Genomic DNA, 16567 nt, shown 5'->3' on the forward strand with positions numbered 1-16567 from the left:
CTAATCACCAGATGTATTGTAATGTAAGACACAAATGACAATACGACCACAATGAATCAGAGTTTATTCTTCTGCTGCTTACAGGTGAACAACTGTGAGAACATAGACTTAACCATAGAAACAATTCAGGTACTGATACAAACCATTGCTGACAATAAGTAAGAACACAATATGAGAGCGAGTGCATGTTGCACTGCGCTTATAAAGAGGAGGCCGTTTGCATAAGTAATGTGGCCCACCGCAGGCAGCCACTGCTGGCTGGCCCATGCGGATGCCATTGTCAAAATATTCAAAGTGTACTGCACTGGTGGCTTCAAGCCATGGCACATATCCAGGTATTACATATGGGGTTATAGCACATATCATGTTTATAGTGCTGTGATTGTTTTGAGAAATTTGTGGTTCTTGTGAAAGTAAATTCTTTTGTTTCCAACCAAGTGTCAAACTATTTACATAGCAGAAAGTACTGCGCCATACAAGGAATTAAACAAAAAGTTACAAACATTATATAAATAACATCTAAATTAATATATAATGGAAAAATTCTCAGTCCAATACAAACTGTGGTATGAAGAAATACAACCTTACTCATCACATAGAACTGTTAAATAGAAGGTAGTGTGCAGCTACATTTAGAGGCTTATTCTTTATTATAAGTGATGATTCTGTTCAACTTTCTTGAAGTAAAACTATTGGAGATACTGTAAACTGGTAACTAAGACTGTTATTGTAATCTCTTAATATTCTTCTCCCTTCTCAGGTATATGCAGAACTTATTGTTTGAAATATGCTCCAATATTGAAGTAGCAGAGTTCTCAGTATTTTGAATGTTAACTTACTCAAGTGAAAATCATTTGATAGTATATATATTACTTATTTGTTCATACTTTGATTTTCAAATTGATGTATATTCAGCTAAGTGATTTTCATTCTTCTCAAACTTTCAACTTCTAATAGTGTACAACTTTGGGAAAAAATTGACAATTCATCTAACATAGTCTAGGAGAAGAAAAAGGGTACAGAACCTTCCATAATACCGAGCGAGGTGGCGCAATGGTTAGCATACTGGACTTGCATTCGGGAGGACAACGGTTCAATCCCGCATCTGGCCATCCTGATTTAGGTTTTCCGTGATTTCCCTAAATCGCTCCAAGCAAATGCCGGGATGGTTCCTCTGAAAGGGCACGGCCGACTTCCTTCGCTGTCCTTCCCTAATCCGATGAGACCGATGACCTCGCTGTTTGGTCTCTTCCCCCAAAAACCAACCAACCAACCTTCCATAATACTTATTTGCATTATCATGTCAGAAATGTCATCATTAACCCTTTTGCTGCTACAGACATGCTCTTTGTATCCCATGCTGAGGCATCTTTTGTTATGGCTGTACTACTCGCTAAATGCTGGTATCTGTGCTAAGAGACAGACGATATGAAATACTCATCACCCAATTTTTTGAAAAGTATTACATGAAAAAATTTTATTTGTGTGCATCTTGCAGTGTGATATTTTTGCTTAAAGGACTGAAATTTCTCTTCATTATATGCCATAGTTACTATGTTGTATAAGATTAAGTAAAAAAATTGTGCAAAATTTTAAAGATTTTGCAGAGGGAAAAAGACATTGCATAAACTGCAAGAATACACATCCACAACACTTGCGGAATGGTGCAGCAGGACATGTATACTCATCCACAGCAGTGACAAGGTTAATAGTTTTTAATAGCTTCAGTAGTCAATTTTATACAGACAGTTGTTACCAGCCCACTACAAGTTCCCCCACTGCCCCTGTCTTGTTGCTCTTTTTGTGCCACATACAATAAATCGTAAGAATATTAATGTAATTATGTAAATGAGAATATTCAATTGAGAAAACCACACATGCACACACACTTTAGTAGATCAAACTCTGTGCAGAATCTGGCTTAAGGTGATTTTGAATGCTACATGTCCCTGCTTGTTATTGGATAGACTGAGGTGTAGAATTTAAATCCTACTTGGTGGTGCCAAACATCTAGGGTCCTTCTACATCTACATATATATACTCTGCTCGCCACCAAGCGGTGTGTGGTGGAGATAAAATTCGCGCCAAAGTCATATCCCCGCCCCCTCTGTTCGATTTGTGGATCACGCAAGGGAAAAAACGACTGTCTGTACGCTTCAGTACAAGCTCTAATTTCCCATATCTTTGAATGGTGATCATTGCGTGATATGAAAGTTGGTGGTAAAAATATATGCTCTACATCCTCGGTGAAGATCGGATTTCGGAATTTAGTGAGCAGCCCCTTCCATTTAGCGTGTCTATCTGTTAGCGTGTCCCACTTCAAACTTTCTATCAGATTTGTAACGCTCTCGTGATAGCTAAATGTACCAGCCATGAATCTTGTTGCTCTTCTTTGGACCTTCTCAATCTCTTGAATCAGACCCAACTGGTAAGGGTCACATACAGACAGACAATACTATAGGACTGGACGAACTAACCTATTTTAAGCTATTTCCTTTGTTGAAGGACTGCATCGCTTCAGGATTCTACCAATAAACCACAATCTAGAGTTCGCCTTACCCATTACTTGTGTAATCTGATCATTCCATTTGAGACCATTACGAATAATCGCACCCAGATACTTGACGGATGTTATCGCTTCCAAAGATTGGGCATTAATTTTGTACTCGTACATTAATGGGGATTTTCGCCTTGTTATACGCATTAGGTTACACTTACTAATATTGAGAGATAGCTGCCAATCATTACACCACACATTTATTTTCTGCAAATCCTCGTTGATTTGTTGATGACTTCCGTGTCAGACTACTTTCCTGTAGACTACATCATCATCAGCAAACAGTCTAATGCCACTGTCAATACCATCAACCAGATCATTATATATGACGGTAGTATCTGTTCCCGAAAGAACAGTTCCCGTGGATGACCATGCAGCTTTGCTAGAAATGAAATGATAATTAAATGGACACCCTAGCTGCAAACAGGCGTTGCTGTACTTCATTGGGGACATGTTGAAAATGTGTGCCCCGACCGGGACTCGAACCCGGGATCTCCTGCTTAAATGGCAGACGCTCTATCCATCTGAGCCACCGCGGGCACAGAGGATAGTGCGTCTGCAGGGACTTATCCCTTGCACGCTCCCCATGAGTGGTGTGGACATGTTGGGAATGTGGATCTCACGGGGAGCGTGCAAGGGATAAGTCCCTGCAGACACACTATCCTCTGTGGCTGTTGATATACTTTCCGGGATGTGAGGTCGTGGTCCAAGAACTTTTCTGCTTCTTACGTTTCGTCCAGAACTGCGCTGGACTTCCTCAGAGGCACTGCTCCGCTGAGTCTTGCCGCTGCCCTGTGGCACACCTGAAGTTAAGCTTGTTTCTGTTGAAGTCACCCTGTTCAGGATGACATACTACATACTGTCTGTTAGAAAACTTTCTGTCCAACCACATATGTCATCAGATAGACCAGAAGCGCGCACTTTTTGGAACAAGTAGATATGTAACTCAGATTTCAAACTTGCATTCATTTTCATGTAGGTCTGTGTGAGTTTCCTGACAAACAACACAAGATGTAAATTACTTGCATTATGGCATCCACAGCTAAAGGAATTGTCAATTTGTTTTTTAATTATGTAATTTAGTCATTCAGTCATCATGTTACAAAATGGTATAGTGAAACTTTCACATTTTATACCATGCAACAGCCATGAGTGGCTTCACAGATCTTCACTTAAAATACAGGGACACTTACAAAGGTCACACTGAGTGTTTGTACTGAAGACTGCCACCTGCCACAGGAAATAGAAGCAATGTTGATTACTTCAGTAATGGTGATAGTATTTAAAACATTACTGGCACAGTGCAGTAGTTATATTTACAGTGCAACAAATTGACCTATCGACAGTGCGATGCTATTGACTCTGATGTCCAGAATAGTTGTTCAAGCTTTCCTCTTACAGAGTTCCCTCTTGTATTCAGATTCTCACTATCTTCTACCAGTAATTAAATGAAAGTCCAGAAACTTAGAATCAAGCATTTGCCTCCCAAGCATGACACATAGTGATTCAATAGCTTCTGAGTAGGGGAAAGAGCTAGATAGTGTTGCCAGTGCAAGTATGTTATGTGTGTATTACATGATAATAAGGCAAAACCAAAAAAGACAATGAACAAAGCACGGCATAGACTAAGTATTTTTATTGTAATGCCTGGTTACAGTTGAATTGGGCCATCTTCAAATATAAAATGCATGAAGTTATTACTGATATCGGCTATTACTTTCAGCGACTGATGCTTGTGATAGCTTGTAATCTCTCTGTATTTTAGAATTGAAGATGGCCCAAGATGGCTCAGTTCAATAGAAACCAGCCATCGCAATGAAAATATTTGTTCTAGGCATTGTTTTGTCATATAAATATGAAACAAGATCATAGTTTTCTCCTTATTGACACAATGCTGCCTGTCTGTGAATCAAGTCACTCACAGAAAATTGGGTTAGTTTGCGGTAATAGTGATGACTTACAGTCAATCCAGGCACCTGCTCTTGTAGGTAGTGCTTTTCTGATTGAGCCATGCTAGCATACCTCTTGGACTTGGAATGTAACAACCACTTACGGCTTTTCCTGTAACTCGCACTACTGAATTTTGTATATTAAAAGTTGTTTACATAACTAGCATGTTCACTAAACACATCCTGCAGAGCAGAAGCACACTTTGAAAGTACTGTAGTTCCCTTAATGTGCCCTGTAACACAGTATCCCTGATATTATTTTCCCAGTTGTTTGTTGGGACATTATTCATCTGGTGGTGAATGGCAGTGGAGTCCTTCCACACAATGCACTAACTGCTGTTGAAAGATAAAAATACATAACAAAAACAATTCAAATAAGCTACTTAATAGCCATGTTTGAAACTGCAGCAAAACTTTCTCAGGCAGAGAAACTGTATTGGAATTGTTGATCAAATAGTGACCGACAAGTTCTATAAAAACATAATCTGGATTTTTACCTGCCTGTCTAGATGAACAGACATTGGTGATGATAGACAGCCATCCGAAATTCATTCAAAATAAATTCACTGAAGGGAAATAACTTTGCCTCAACTGTGAAAATTTGTGCCAGACCAGGATTCAGACTTACATTTCTCGCTTATCATGAGCAGTTGCCTTAACCATTTTGGCTAACTGTGGACACCTTGTGGACTGACCCAAACTTCCACATGTCACACATGCTGAGAAAAGCAAACAGGAATAAATCACAGGTTTTGATTCCTCATAGTCTCATTCTCAGTGGTGCGGGAATAAGGAGTAAAGCTGCGAGTATTTGGCGTTGAATATGGGAGACTATGGTAAAGGAAAGTAGAAAGGGAGACACGTGGAAGTTTGGGTCGGTCCAAGAGGCGTGTCAATATGTAGCCTAAGTGATTAAGATGATTGCTTGCGTTAAGTGGGAAACCTGGGTTTGGGTCCTGGTCCGATATAAATTTTCAAGTGTCACCCATACATAGTGCATCTATACCTAATAGCTGAGGCCAAGTTATTTTCATTCAATGAATTCATTTTGAATTATGATCTGAATTGTTCTTAAATTTTGTTGCAACAGTGCTTTGTTGTTTCGTAATTAGGCCCTGGCAGAAGCAGCAGGAAATATCGCTTCCCCGTTACCTCATTAAACATCGTCCTGGGATAACTGCAGTCTTTAGCTCTGTGACTGTGAGCAGATCTTTGCTCGTTCAGCACAGTAGAAAAAGCACTGCATAAGCCCTTCAGTGGTCACTGTTGTGGTGTCCCACTGTTAACCGTTGGGCTCCTCCTAAGCTCAGTTGGTACAGACCTCCCCTTCTGCAAAATCCTGTCATTAATTTTTTTCTACCTTGTACTACTAAAATTCTTCAGCTTTTGCCCATTTCCACTGTGGATCAGGCTGCTTTAGGAATGATTCAAAATGTATTGAGAGTGATAGAGTTACAGGCTGATGTATAGCAGTTAGCTTACCATTTGGACCCTTCCATTCCTTCCAAATTCGATAAGAGGATATCTTGTGGTACTATAGTACCTGAATTCAATGAAGGTCTGATAGGCCTATCACAACATGGTCTCTAGAAAAGTTTCTGCATTTTCTTCCATGCATGCATGTTGCCCCTCCCTCCTGACACACACACACACACACACACACACACACACACACACACACACACACCACTTGTGTTAGCAATGGGGCTGCTACTGCGAGCAGGCAGGCATGAGCGCGCGCATGTGTGTGTGTGTGTGTGTGTGTGTGTGTGTGTGTGTGTGTGTGTGTGCGTGCGCGCGCGCGTGTGCGTGCACGTGCACGCCCCTTTCCATTATTTTACATACTATTATTGAATGTATGATAAGAAAGAACAATGAATATATATAGTGTACCTCTATTTCTTTATGAGATGTTTTGCTTCCCTTGTCTTTATATGTATGATATTTGCTGATGTGAAACATCATTAGACAAGTCTCCATTAGTGATAAAAAGCTACGAAGAATATTATGCATTATTTCTGTAGTTGGTTCATGCAGTAAAATTAATGATACAAGCTCTGTTCAAAATATTGCAGAACATTTTTAATTTTGTGCCAATAGTGTGTTGGAGTGAGATACAGTTGGCATCCTTATACATGCTTGTGTTTAATGTATAACTGCCGCAAGATTCATTGTTATATGTCTGTTAGTTATTGTTCAGTGCTGTATTGAGTAGAACATTGTGTCACACAGTTCGCAAATTTTGGGATGCCACAATTAGAGGAGCAACGTATCTGAATTAAATTTTGCATGAAACTGTAGAAAACCTTTGCAGAGACACACTAAATGATGTAGGAAGCCTACAGTGATGAGTGCTTAAGCCGTTGCTTAAGCCGTACTTGGTGTTACGAATGGTTCACTTGGTTTAATTATGGCCAGACAGAAATTAAAGATGACTTTTGTGAGGATGCCCTTCAACGTTTTACTGATGATGCTTATGTCAGGAACGTCAACGAAATTGTGCATGCCAGTCGAAGACTGACTGTCCGAGCGATTGCAGAAGAATGTAACATTTCAGTTGGATTATGTCATAAAATCCTGACACAGCATTTTGGAATGCATTATGTTGCCACCAAGTTCGTCCCACGGCTTATGAGTCAAGACCAAAGATCTTTGCCTTGCAATCAGTGAAGAGCTTTTGGATCTCACAAATGAGAGACCTGGCCCCTGCGGATTATTTTTTTCTTTTTTTTTTTTTTTTATTTCCAAAGTTGAAAACCACATTGAAAGGATGGATATTTACAATAATAGACGTGATATAAAAATTTGCAGACTGTACTTTGCGCGATCCAGCAAGAGCCATGCCAAGACTGCTTCCAGAAATGGAAACTGCATTGGGAATGGTGTATCTATTGTGGAGGAGAATATTTTGAAGGAGGTCATGCACAATAAGTAAAATGTATGTGTAGAAAAAAATTTTGTGGACAAACTTCCAGAGGTTTTGAACAGGTCTCTTATATTGTAATTTGTTAATATTAAATTAATATGGGCACTCATTTCAGGATTATCCGCCAACTCTATGCCTACATTAAGGCATGGGGACTCTGTACACAGTAGAGCACAGTACAGCTCGAGCACAAGTTGACTGCATTGTTTGAATTACAGTTTTCTTAAATATTTTCTGGTGGATTTTTGGACTATTTAATTTTGTGTGCTCTAAAAAATTGTGTGGTTTTGGACACACAGTAATTTCCCATTAAAGTTGGTGATTTGCAGTCTAAAATATGGAAACTCCATGTTATTGACAGTCTAAAATATATTATGACTTATGACTGCTTGGTTTGCTACCTGTAGTTGGAAGCAACTGAGTTAAAAAGGAATTTTCACTGACATTTTACTGAGCTAGGTCATTATTGTTTCACTTAATTGGAGAGCGCTTGCATTGAACTTTGGTCATTTTGTGAAAGTGGTGAACGCGGATAGTAATAAAAAATCAAAAGTTCAATTGTGTGATATTTACTTCAATGAAAATATTGATTTATTGTTATCTCATTCAGTTATTTTAGATAGACTTATTGTGCTTTTTACGTGTATGCCTGGAAAATGGGAACATACTTTGTGGAATCCTTGCCGTAGTTTTTACTTGAACAAGTGTGGCACTTGAACAAGTGTGGCACATTTGTCTTTTAGGGTTTCTATGTGCCCTTTCCCTTTAGCTTGTGGTGTGCTAGGGTGTATCTGAGAAAAGTTCATCTTCTTGACACATGGTGAATTACTAATACTACTACTACTACTATTAATAATAATAATAATAATATTATGAATTCACAGCTGAAACATGTACTGAGAAGGGACTGGGGTGGGGATAATAAGTGTCAGGTCAGGTCTCTCGCGTCTATGTTTTTGTATGTGTTTCCATCTTTATGCCTTGTGGAGGTGAATACAATATATCATTATGGTTGCTGCTGCTGCTGCTGTTGTTGTTGTTGTTGTTGTTGTTGTTTGCTTTAGTTCAGGTATTAGTCTGATGGAGTTCTTCACACAAGTCTGTCCTGTGCAAGTCTTTGCATAACTTTTGCACCCTTAAATCCATTGGAACCTGCTGTAGGAACAGCAAGATGTGGGATTATAGCTCATGGCTGACTCATTAGACTATATGCTTCTAAGAATTAATGATGATATGGGTTTGTAGTGTTCCCATATGACTAACTGGGTCTTCTACCATTTAGTTCAGCCGTCCTACCCAGAAATATTTTGAAACTCCCTTACTAAAAGTTTGTCACATGTGAATCAGTGCATAATTTTAAAGTTTTCATCCCTTCCTCTGAAGTTTTGAGGTACAAACTATTTGTCATTAGTTTGTAGTGATATTCTCGGAGAGGAAAAATAATTGTTGGATCTTCTGTGTGTATAAATGATCATTCAGTACAACGTGTAACTTTTTGGAACAATGATAAAGTTATGATGATGATACGAACTATTACAGATGAAAAACAGTAATGAATATCACAACTACATTATACGTCTATGCTGTACAGATCAAAACAAGTGATACTGTTGGATCAGGACACTCATAACAAAAATTATGAGGATGACAATTCTTTTAAATCAGCGCATCCTATACCACCCATTCTTTTGCATCTCTTCATACACTTGACCAGTGTGTCCTTTGGAAAAATAGGCACAAATATGTTTTGACTGAGTTTCCTAAATAACCAGGCATTAAAAATTAAGTATGTGGACTGTTAATAATGCATGAATATATTTCATAAATAACATTTTATGAAAGGTGTACTTACACTTATGCTTTGATTTCAGGGTACAGAAGAGACAGTAAGGGTTGTGTCTATGGATAAGGATTTCCATGTTGATTGTTACATATGCGAGGTAAGAACCATCGGTGACAGCATATCAAGTCAAATTCTTATGAACGTAGTCTGTATACTGGTTTGATGAACCTGTCAATGCTAGTCTATCCTACACAAGCTTCTTCATTTCTGCATTGCTGCTGCAACTCAAATCTATTTTAATTTGCTCACCCTATTTGAGCCTTGATCTCCCTCTTTAACTTTTACACCCCTCTTCACACTTCCATCCATTGCCAAATTAACCATTCCATGACAACTCAGGATGTGTATCCTATCAACTGACCGCGGTTGTACCATAAACTCCATTTTTCCTAATTCAATTAAGTATCACCTCATTTATTATTTGATCTACCCATTTAATCTTCAACATTCTTCTTTAACAGCTTCTAACTATTCCTTTCTTTTCTGAACTGCTTATTGCCCATGTTTATTTCCATATGAGGCTACACTCCAGATAAATATGATTAGAAAATATTTCCTAACTTTTTAATTCCTGGTTCATGTGAACAAATTTTCTTTTTATCAAAAATGCTGTCCTTGGCATTGCCAGTCTGCATTTCATATCCTCTCTAGCATCATCAGTGATTTTGCTGTCCAAAGCAAGAGATTAATGTGTTTTGGTACTGATTTGTTATAGTTTTTCCATAATTTACATTCTGTTAATATCATTCTAAAATTAAAGATTTAACTGTGAAAATCCTAGTTTCATACGAAAACATGAATATAGTTAGGTTTGTGAGACACATGTCCCACTTCAACGATTCACGAAATCAGTCAGCTTAAAATCTTTTTGGTAGTGAAAGTGCATTATTTATCACAAAGAATGACTGTTAGATCTATTATTTTTCAAGTATTTTCAAAATAAATTTTAACCACAAAAGATTAATGTAGTTCTTTCTGAAATCGAGGGTCTGGCTTTGTATTTGTGTTTTTCTTTGCCACTTTTCCATTTTACCCTCCTTCTTTGATTACACTCTGAACAGTGGTCATCAAACTTGTGGCCCAAATGAAATATTTTTGTGGCTTAGGGATCTCAGCCATATTTCATAATAATATGTATCTAGCAACTAAGAGCTGAAACCATACATGCTAACTAACTTCAAGAGCTTTTACGAGTGCAGTATTCTTGCTTAGTAACAACCAAAAATATTTACAGGTTTTACTTACAGTATTTTAAAATGTGCTTAATTTTAATTGATGGTGAATTTGGCTGTGAGTTTTGTGAAGTTGGCTGCTTGCCTCAGGGGAAGAAGGGTAAGTAGTGGGGTCACTGCAGTGTTAGAGGATGTGAGAGGGTGATGTGTAAGTGCTTGTCTTCCAGCACTGACAACTCATGGTGTGGCACAACTTGTACCGATCAGCTGCTGTGGTATAAATTTTGATATGGAAATAATACAGATTCATGAATGCATGTTACAGAGATGATAATCTTCAAATTAGTATTTATTTCTGACAAGGAACCTTAAATTAGTTAAGGCCGTTGTAATATAACACAGTGACTAGAGAAAACTGACATTTCACTGATTTGTCAAACCTCGTGATGGTGCCTCATATTCAACAGTGCACTGAAATATAACTGCAAATACTTATGAAACACTGCATGAATTACAGGTTGAAAGTTTCCACCAGGAACAAAGTGTTAAGAAAATTGCCCGGAACACAGTGGGCAGTTAACTTGAAAACACAGTGGGGCAGTTAACTTGAAACATCCAAACCTCTGCACTTTCTTTAGCTTATTTTGCAGTAGAATAAATTTATCCTGTTTGTTATAATTCTTCACCTGCCAAACAGGTAGATGTACCTCTTAACAACACATGGAGAATTATAACAGGTTGCTTGAAATCTTCTACTCTCAAATGGATTTAGCACCTTGCAGGAATAACACCACCTCTCATTCAAAGAGAAATGGCGGCAAATAAGGGACAAAAGGAGGTGGAACAAGAAGAAACCTATCCCCTGTATACACTTAAACCACATTCACAGCGATCGAAGTCAAGGAAGAGTTTCCTTACAACATGAAAGGTACTTACTACTACTGCTGAAAATGCCAGTCTGCAACTTTGGAGGGATAAAACTTCCATTCCCTCTGGTTAGAAGAGAGTTTTTGAAACTCTGCCTCCAGGAAATGACGAGGATGGATGATCTGAAAATCATTGAATAGGCTGAGATGAGGAGTGGGTAGGTCAAGTTTTAATCGGGCAAGATGGGGCTACAGTACAGAAAACAATATTAAAAGTGATTGTGGAGAAGTCCAGACTGTTGAGAATATGCTTCTTTGTTGACTGCATTAAGCCTCCTGTATTGCAGAGGTTGGCCAAATTTTGGTCAAAGACTATATGTATTAAATATTTGGACGACATGGTTATGGATTAACAGTGATTAATATAAATTAACTTAGTATTAAGAAAACAGCCTTAATCGCATTTTTTATTATTTAGTGCCGACCAGTTTCAGCCCATCGTAGGGGCCATCTTCAGGGCAACTGCTGGTGGCGTCTACCAAGGTGTGGCAGGAGTCTCCTAAAAAATAAATATAAAAATTTGATTAAGACTGTTTTCTTAATACTCAGACTACATGTATGTTTCTGACACGAGAATAATAATAATAATAATAATAATAATAATAATAATCTAACTAAATTATTTAACAGTTACATTGCAGACCCATACACATTCCCTGATACACTTACACATGGAATAACTTATCTGAAACCTAAAGATCAAGCAGACACAGCAAACCCAGCAAAATATTGCCCCATAACATGCCTACCAACAATATACAAAATATTAACTTCAATCATTACACAGAAATTAATAACACAACACAGAACAAAATTATAAATGAAGAATAAAAAGGCTGTTGCAAAGGAGCATGAGGATGTAAAGAGCAACTGATAATAGATGCATAGGTGACATATCAAGCTAAAACTAAACAAAGGTCACTACACTACGCATACATTGATTACCAAAAAGCTTTTGATAGTGTACCCCACTCATGGTTACTACAAATATTGGAAATATACAAAGTAGATCCTAAATTGATACAGTTCTTAAACATAGTAATGAAAAATTGGAAAACCACACTTAATATCCAAACAAATTCAAATAATATCACATCACAGCCAATACAGATTAAGCGTGGAATATACCAAGGAGACTCACTAAGTCCTTTCTGGTTCTGCCTTGCTCTGAACCCACTATCCAACATCCTAAATAATACAAATTGTGGATACAATATTACTGGAACATACCAACACAAAATCACACATTCGCTATACATGGATGATATAAAACTACTGGCAGCAACAAATCAGCAACTCAACCAATTACTAAAGATAACAGAAGTATTCAGCAGTGATATAAATATGGCTTTTGGGACAGACAAATGTAAGAAAAATAGCATAGTCAAGGGAAAACACACTAAACAAGAAGATTACATATTAGATAACCACAGCGACTGCATAGAAGCGATGGAAAAAACAGATGCTTATAAATATCTAGGATACAGACAAAAAATAGGAATAGATAATACAAATATTAAAGAAGAACTAAAAGAAAAATATAGACAAAGACTAACAAAAATACTGAAAACAGAACTGACAGCAAGAAACAAGACAAAACTATAAATACTTATGCTATATCAATATTGACCTACTCATTTGGAGTAGTGAAATGGAGTAACACAGACCTAGAAGCACTCAATACACTTACACGATCACAATGCCACAAATATAGAATACATCACATACATTTAGCAACAGAAAGATTCACATTAAGCAGAAAGGAAGGAGGAAGGGGATTTATCGACATAAAAAACCTACATTATGGACAGGTAGACAATTTAAGAAAATTCTTTATAAAACGAGCAGAAACTAGCAAAATACACAAAGCAATCACTCATATAAATACATCGGCTACATCATTGCAATTTCATAACCACTTCTACAACCCTTTAGATCACATAACATCAACTGATACGAAGAAAGTAAATTGAAAAAAGAAAACACTACATGGCAAGCACCCGTATCATTTAACACAGCCACACATCGATCAAGACGCATCCAACACATGGCTAAGAAAAGGCAATATATACAGTGAGATGGAAGGATTCATGATTGCAATACAGGATCAAACAATAAACACCAGATATTACAGCAAGCATATTATTAAAGATCCCAATATCACAACAGATAAATGCAGACTTTGCAAACAACAAATACAAACAGTAGATCACATCACAAGCAGATGTACAATACTAGCAAATACAGAATACCCCCGAAGACATGACAATGTAGCAAAAATAATACGTCAACAACTTGCCATACAACATAAACTAATAAAACAACGCGTTCCCACATACAAGTATGCACCACAAAATGTACTGGAGAATGATGAATACAAATTATACTGGAACAAATTATACTGGAACAGATAAAACACCACCACATAACAAACCTGACGTCATACTCACCAATAAAAAGAAGAAATTAACACAACTAATCGAAATATCCATACCCAATACAACAAATATACAGAAGAAAACAGGAGAAAAAATTGAAAAATACATCCAACTGGCTGAGGAAGTCAAGGACATGTGGCATCAGGATAAAGTTGACATTATACCGATTATACTATCAACTACAGGAGTCATACCACACAATATCCACCAGTGCATCAAAGCAATACAGCTAGATCCAAACTTGTATGTAATTACTGATACATGTTCAATTACCCGAAAGTTCCTAAATGCAATGTAACATATACCGTACAGTTAAAAGGAAGTCACGCTTGACCAAGGTCCGTGTTTCCATTTTTAACCAGACATAACGTCTGAGAAATAATAATAATAATAATTAAAGTAATTTGCACACACAGTAAAACAAACAGTCTTGAACTGTACAACTATAGTTACACAGCTGTTAGGTTGCTGAGGTTGACAGCAATCTGAAACAGTCCACATCAGCGTGAAATGTTCCAAATAGTGCAGACATTTAACAATCAAGGGGTTGGAGCCAACTTATTGGGTCCTTGCTGTAGCAACTCTATTGGGGGCTCAATGAGTAATGCAACACTTTTTTCTTTTTTTTCTGGAAGCAGGTTGGTTTTATTTAGGATTCCAATACACCATATTATTCCCCACTCTTTTGGGTAAAAAAATCCTATTTTTCAACATAATCTCTGTTCAGTGTGACTGCCTTAGGCTACCTTACTGGGAGAGCCTGTATGCTCACATAGTACAACTCTGCTGGTCAATGTCAGAGCCGCCTTGCTGCGTAATAACCTTCCCATTATCCACATAATGATTCCTGCAGAGTGCATCCTTCAATGGGCCAAACAAATGGAGGTTGGAAGGCATGAGAATCTGGGCTGTAGGGTGGATGAAGAAGAACAGTCCAATGAAGTATTGTGAGTTACTCTCGGGTGTGCAGACTTATGTGAGGCTTTCTTTGTCATGGAGAAGGAGAAGTTCGATTTTCACTTTTGTGACGACGAACACACCGAAGTTGTTAGGGCTGTTGCCATGACTTCACCGGTGGAGGGTATGGCTTTGAACTTTTTCTTTGTAGGAGATGTGGTGTGGTGCCACCCTCTGGATTGGTGTTTAGTTACCAGTTTGAAGTGATGAACCCAAGTTAAATCGCCTGTGATGATGTTTGACACAAAATTGTCATGATTAGCCTCATAAAGCACAAGCAGTTCTGCACAGATGGTTTCTCTTTGCTCATTATGGTCTTCTGTTAGGCAGCAAGGAACCCAGCGAGCACACTTTGAGTACCCAGCTGGTGGATGAGTTTGTCAGTAATACCAACAAAGAAGTAGAGTTGTGCAGCGTCATGTTTGATTGTGATCCGTTGATCACCTCAAATGAGTGTGTCTGCATGTTCCAACTTTGCAAGAGTCACAGCTGTGTGCAACTGAACACACAGGCATTTGGACAGTTTTCCGCAAACTTGTTGCGATGATGATAGACGATTCGCCCAACGACTCACTGTGCTTTAGTTCGTGCTTTGGTCCACTGCCAGGTCTGCAAGATCCTATGAATATCTGCGATGCTCTGGTTTAGCACCAAAAGAAACTAGATGACAGCTCTCTGCTTGGGATGCACCTCCGTTACAGGCACCATTTTGGAGGTTACGTATAGTGCTGCCACATATCAGAACTTCATGAAACTTACCGGGCTGAAGCAGGAATATTCCACAGTGTCCCACAACAGATCCACAATTTTTTCAACAAAATTGGCTGAGAAAAAAAGTGTTGCAATACTTATTGGATTCTCTACCCCTCATAATTTATGTTGTTGTTGTGGTCTTCAGTCCTGAGACTGGTTTGATGCAGCTCTCCATGCTACTCTATCCTCTGCAAGCTTATTCATCTCCCAGTACCTACTGCAGCCTACATCCTTCTGAATCTGCTTAGTGTATTCATCTCTTGGTCTCCCTCTACGATTTTTACCCTCCACGCTGCCTTCCAATACTAAATTTGTGATCCCTCGATGTCTCAGAACATGTCCTACCAACTGATCCCTTCTTCTAGTCAAGTTGTGCCACAAACTTCTCTTCTCCCCAATCCTATTCAATACCTCCTCATTAGTTATGTGATCTACCCATATAATCTTCAGCATTCTTCTGTCGCACCACATTTCGAAAGCTTCTATTCTCTTCTTGTCTAAACTATTTATCGTCCACGTTTCACTTCCATACATGGCTACACTCCATACAAATTCTTTCAGCACTGACTTCCTTACATTTAAATCTATACTCGATGTTAACAAATTTTTCTTCTTCAGAAACGCTTTTCTTGCCATTGCCATTCTACATTTTATATCCTCTCTACTTCGACCATCATCAGTTATTTTGCTCCCCAAATAGCAAAACTCCTTTACTACTTTCAGTGTCTCATTTCCTAATGTAATTCCCTTAGCATCACCCGACTTAATTCGACTACATTCCATTATCCTTGTTTTGCTTTTGTTGATGTTCATCTTATATCCTCCTTTCCAGATACTGTCCATGCCGTTCAACTGCTCTTTCAAGTCCTTTGCTGTCTCTGACAGAATTACAATGTCATCGGCAAACCTCAAAGTTTTTATTTCTTCTCCATGGACTTTAACACCTACTCTGAACTTTTCTTTTGTTTCCTTTATTGCTTGCTCAGTATGCAGATTGAATAACATCGGGGAAAGGCTACAACCCTGTCTCACTCCTTTCCCAACCA

General features: G+C 38.1%; 1 protein-coding gene and 1 non-coding gene across 2 annotated transcripts in view; one reads left to right on the top strand and one right to left on the bottom strand.

Moving 5' to 3' along the window:
• The window catches only part of LOC126088606 (LIM domain-containing protein jub), a 200796-nt gene that overhangs the window by 169817 nt on the left and 14412 nt on the right, over nucleotides 1–16567 (top strand). Inside the window, exon 7 of the mRNA XM_049906822.1 lies at nucleotides 9304–9372. Within this exon, the coding sequence (XP_049762779.1) occupies nucleotides 9304–9372 (69 nt within the window). The remainder of the gene's footprint in view (nucleotides 1–9303; nucleotides 9373–16567) is intronic.
• Nucleotides 3023–3097, bottom strand: Trnak-uuu (transfer RNA lysine (anticodon UUU)). Its single transcript has one exon. It is a non-coding gene; the product is annotated as a tRNA-Lys (tRNA).

This window comes from Schistocerca cancellata, chromosome 6 (genome assembly GCF_023864275.1).
Source record: "Schistocerca cancellata isolate TAMUIC-IGC-003103 chromosome 6, iqSchCanc2.1, whole genome shotgun sequence".
Classification (NCBI taxonomy): domain Eukaryota; kingdom Metazoa; phylum Arthropoda; class Insecta; order Orthoptera; family Acrididae; genus Schistocerca; species Schistocerca cancellata.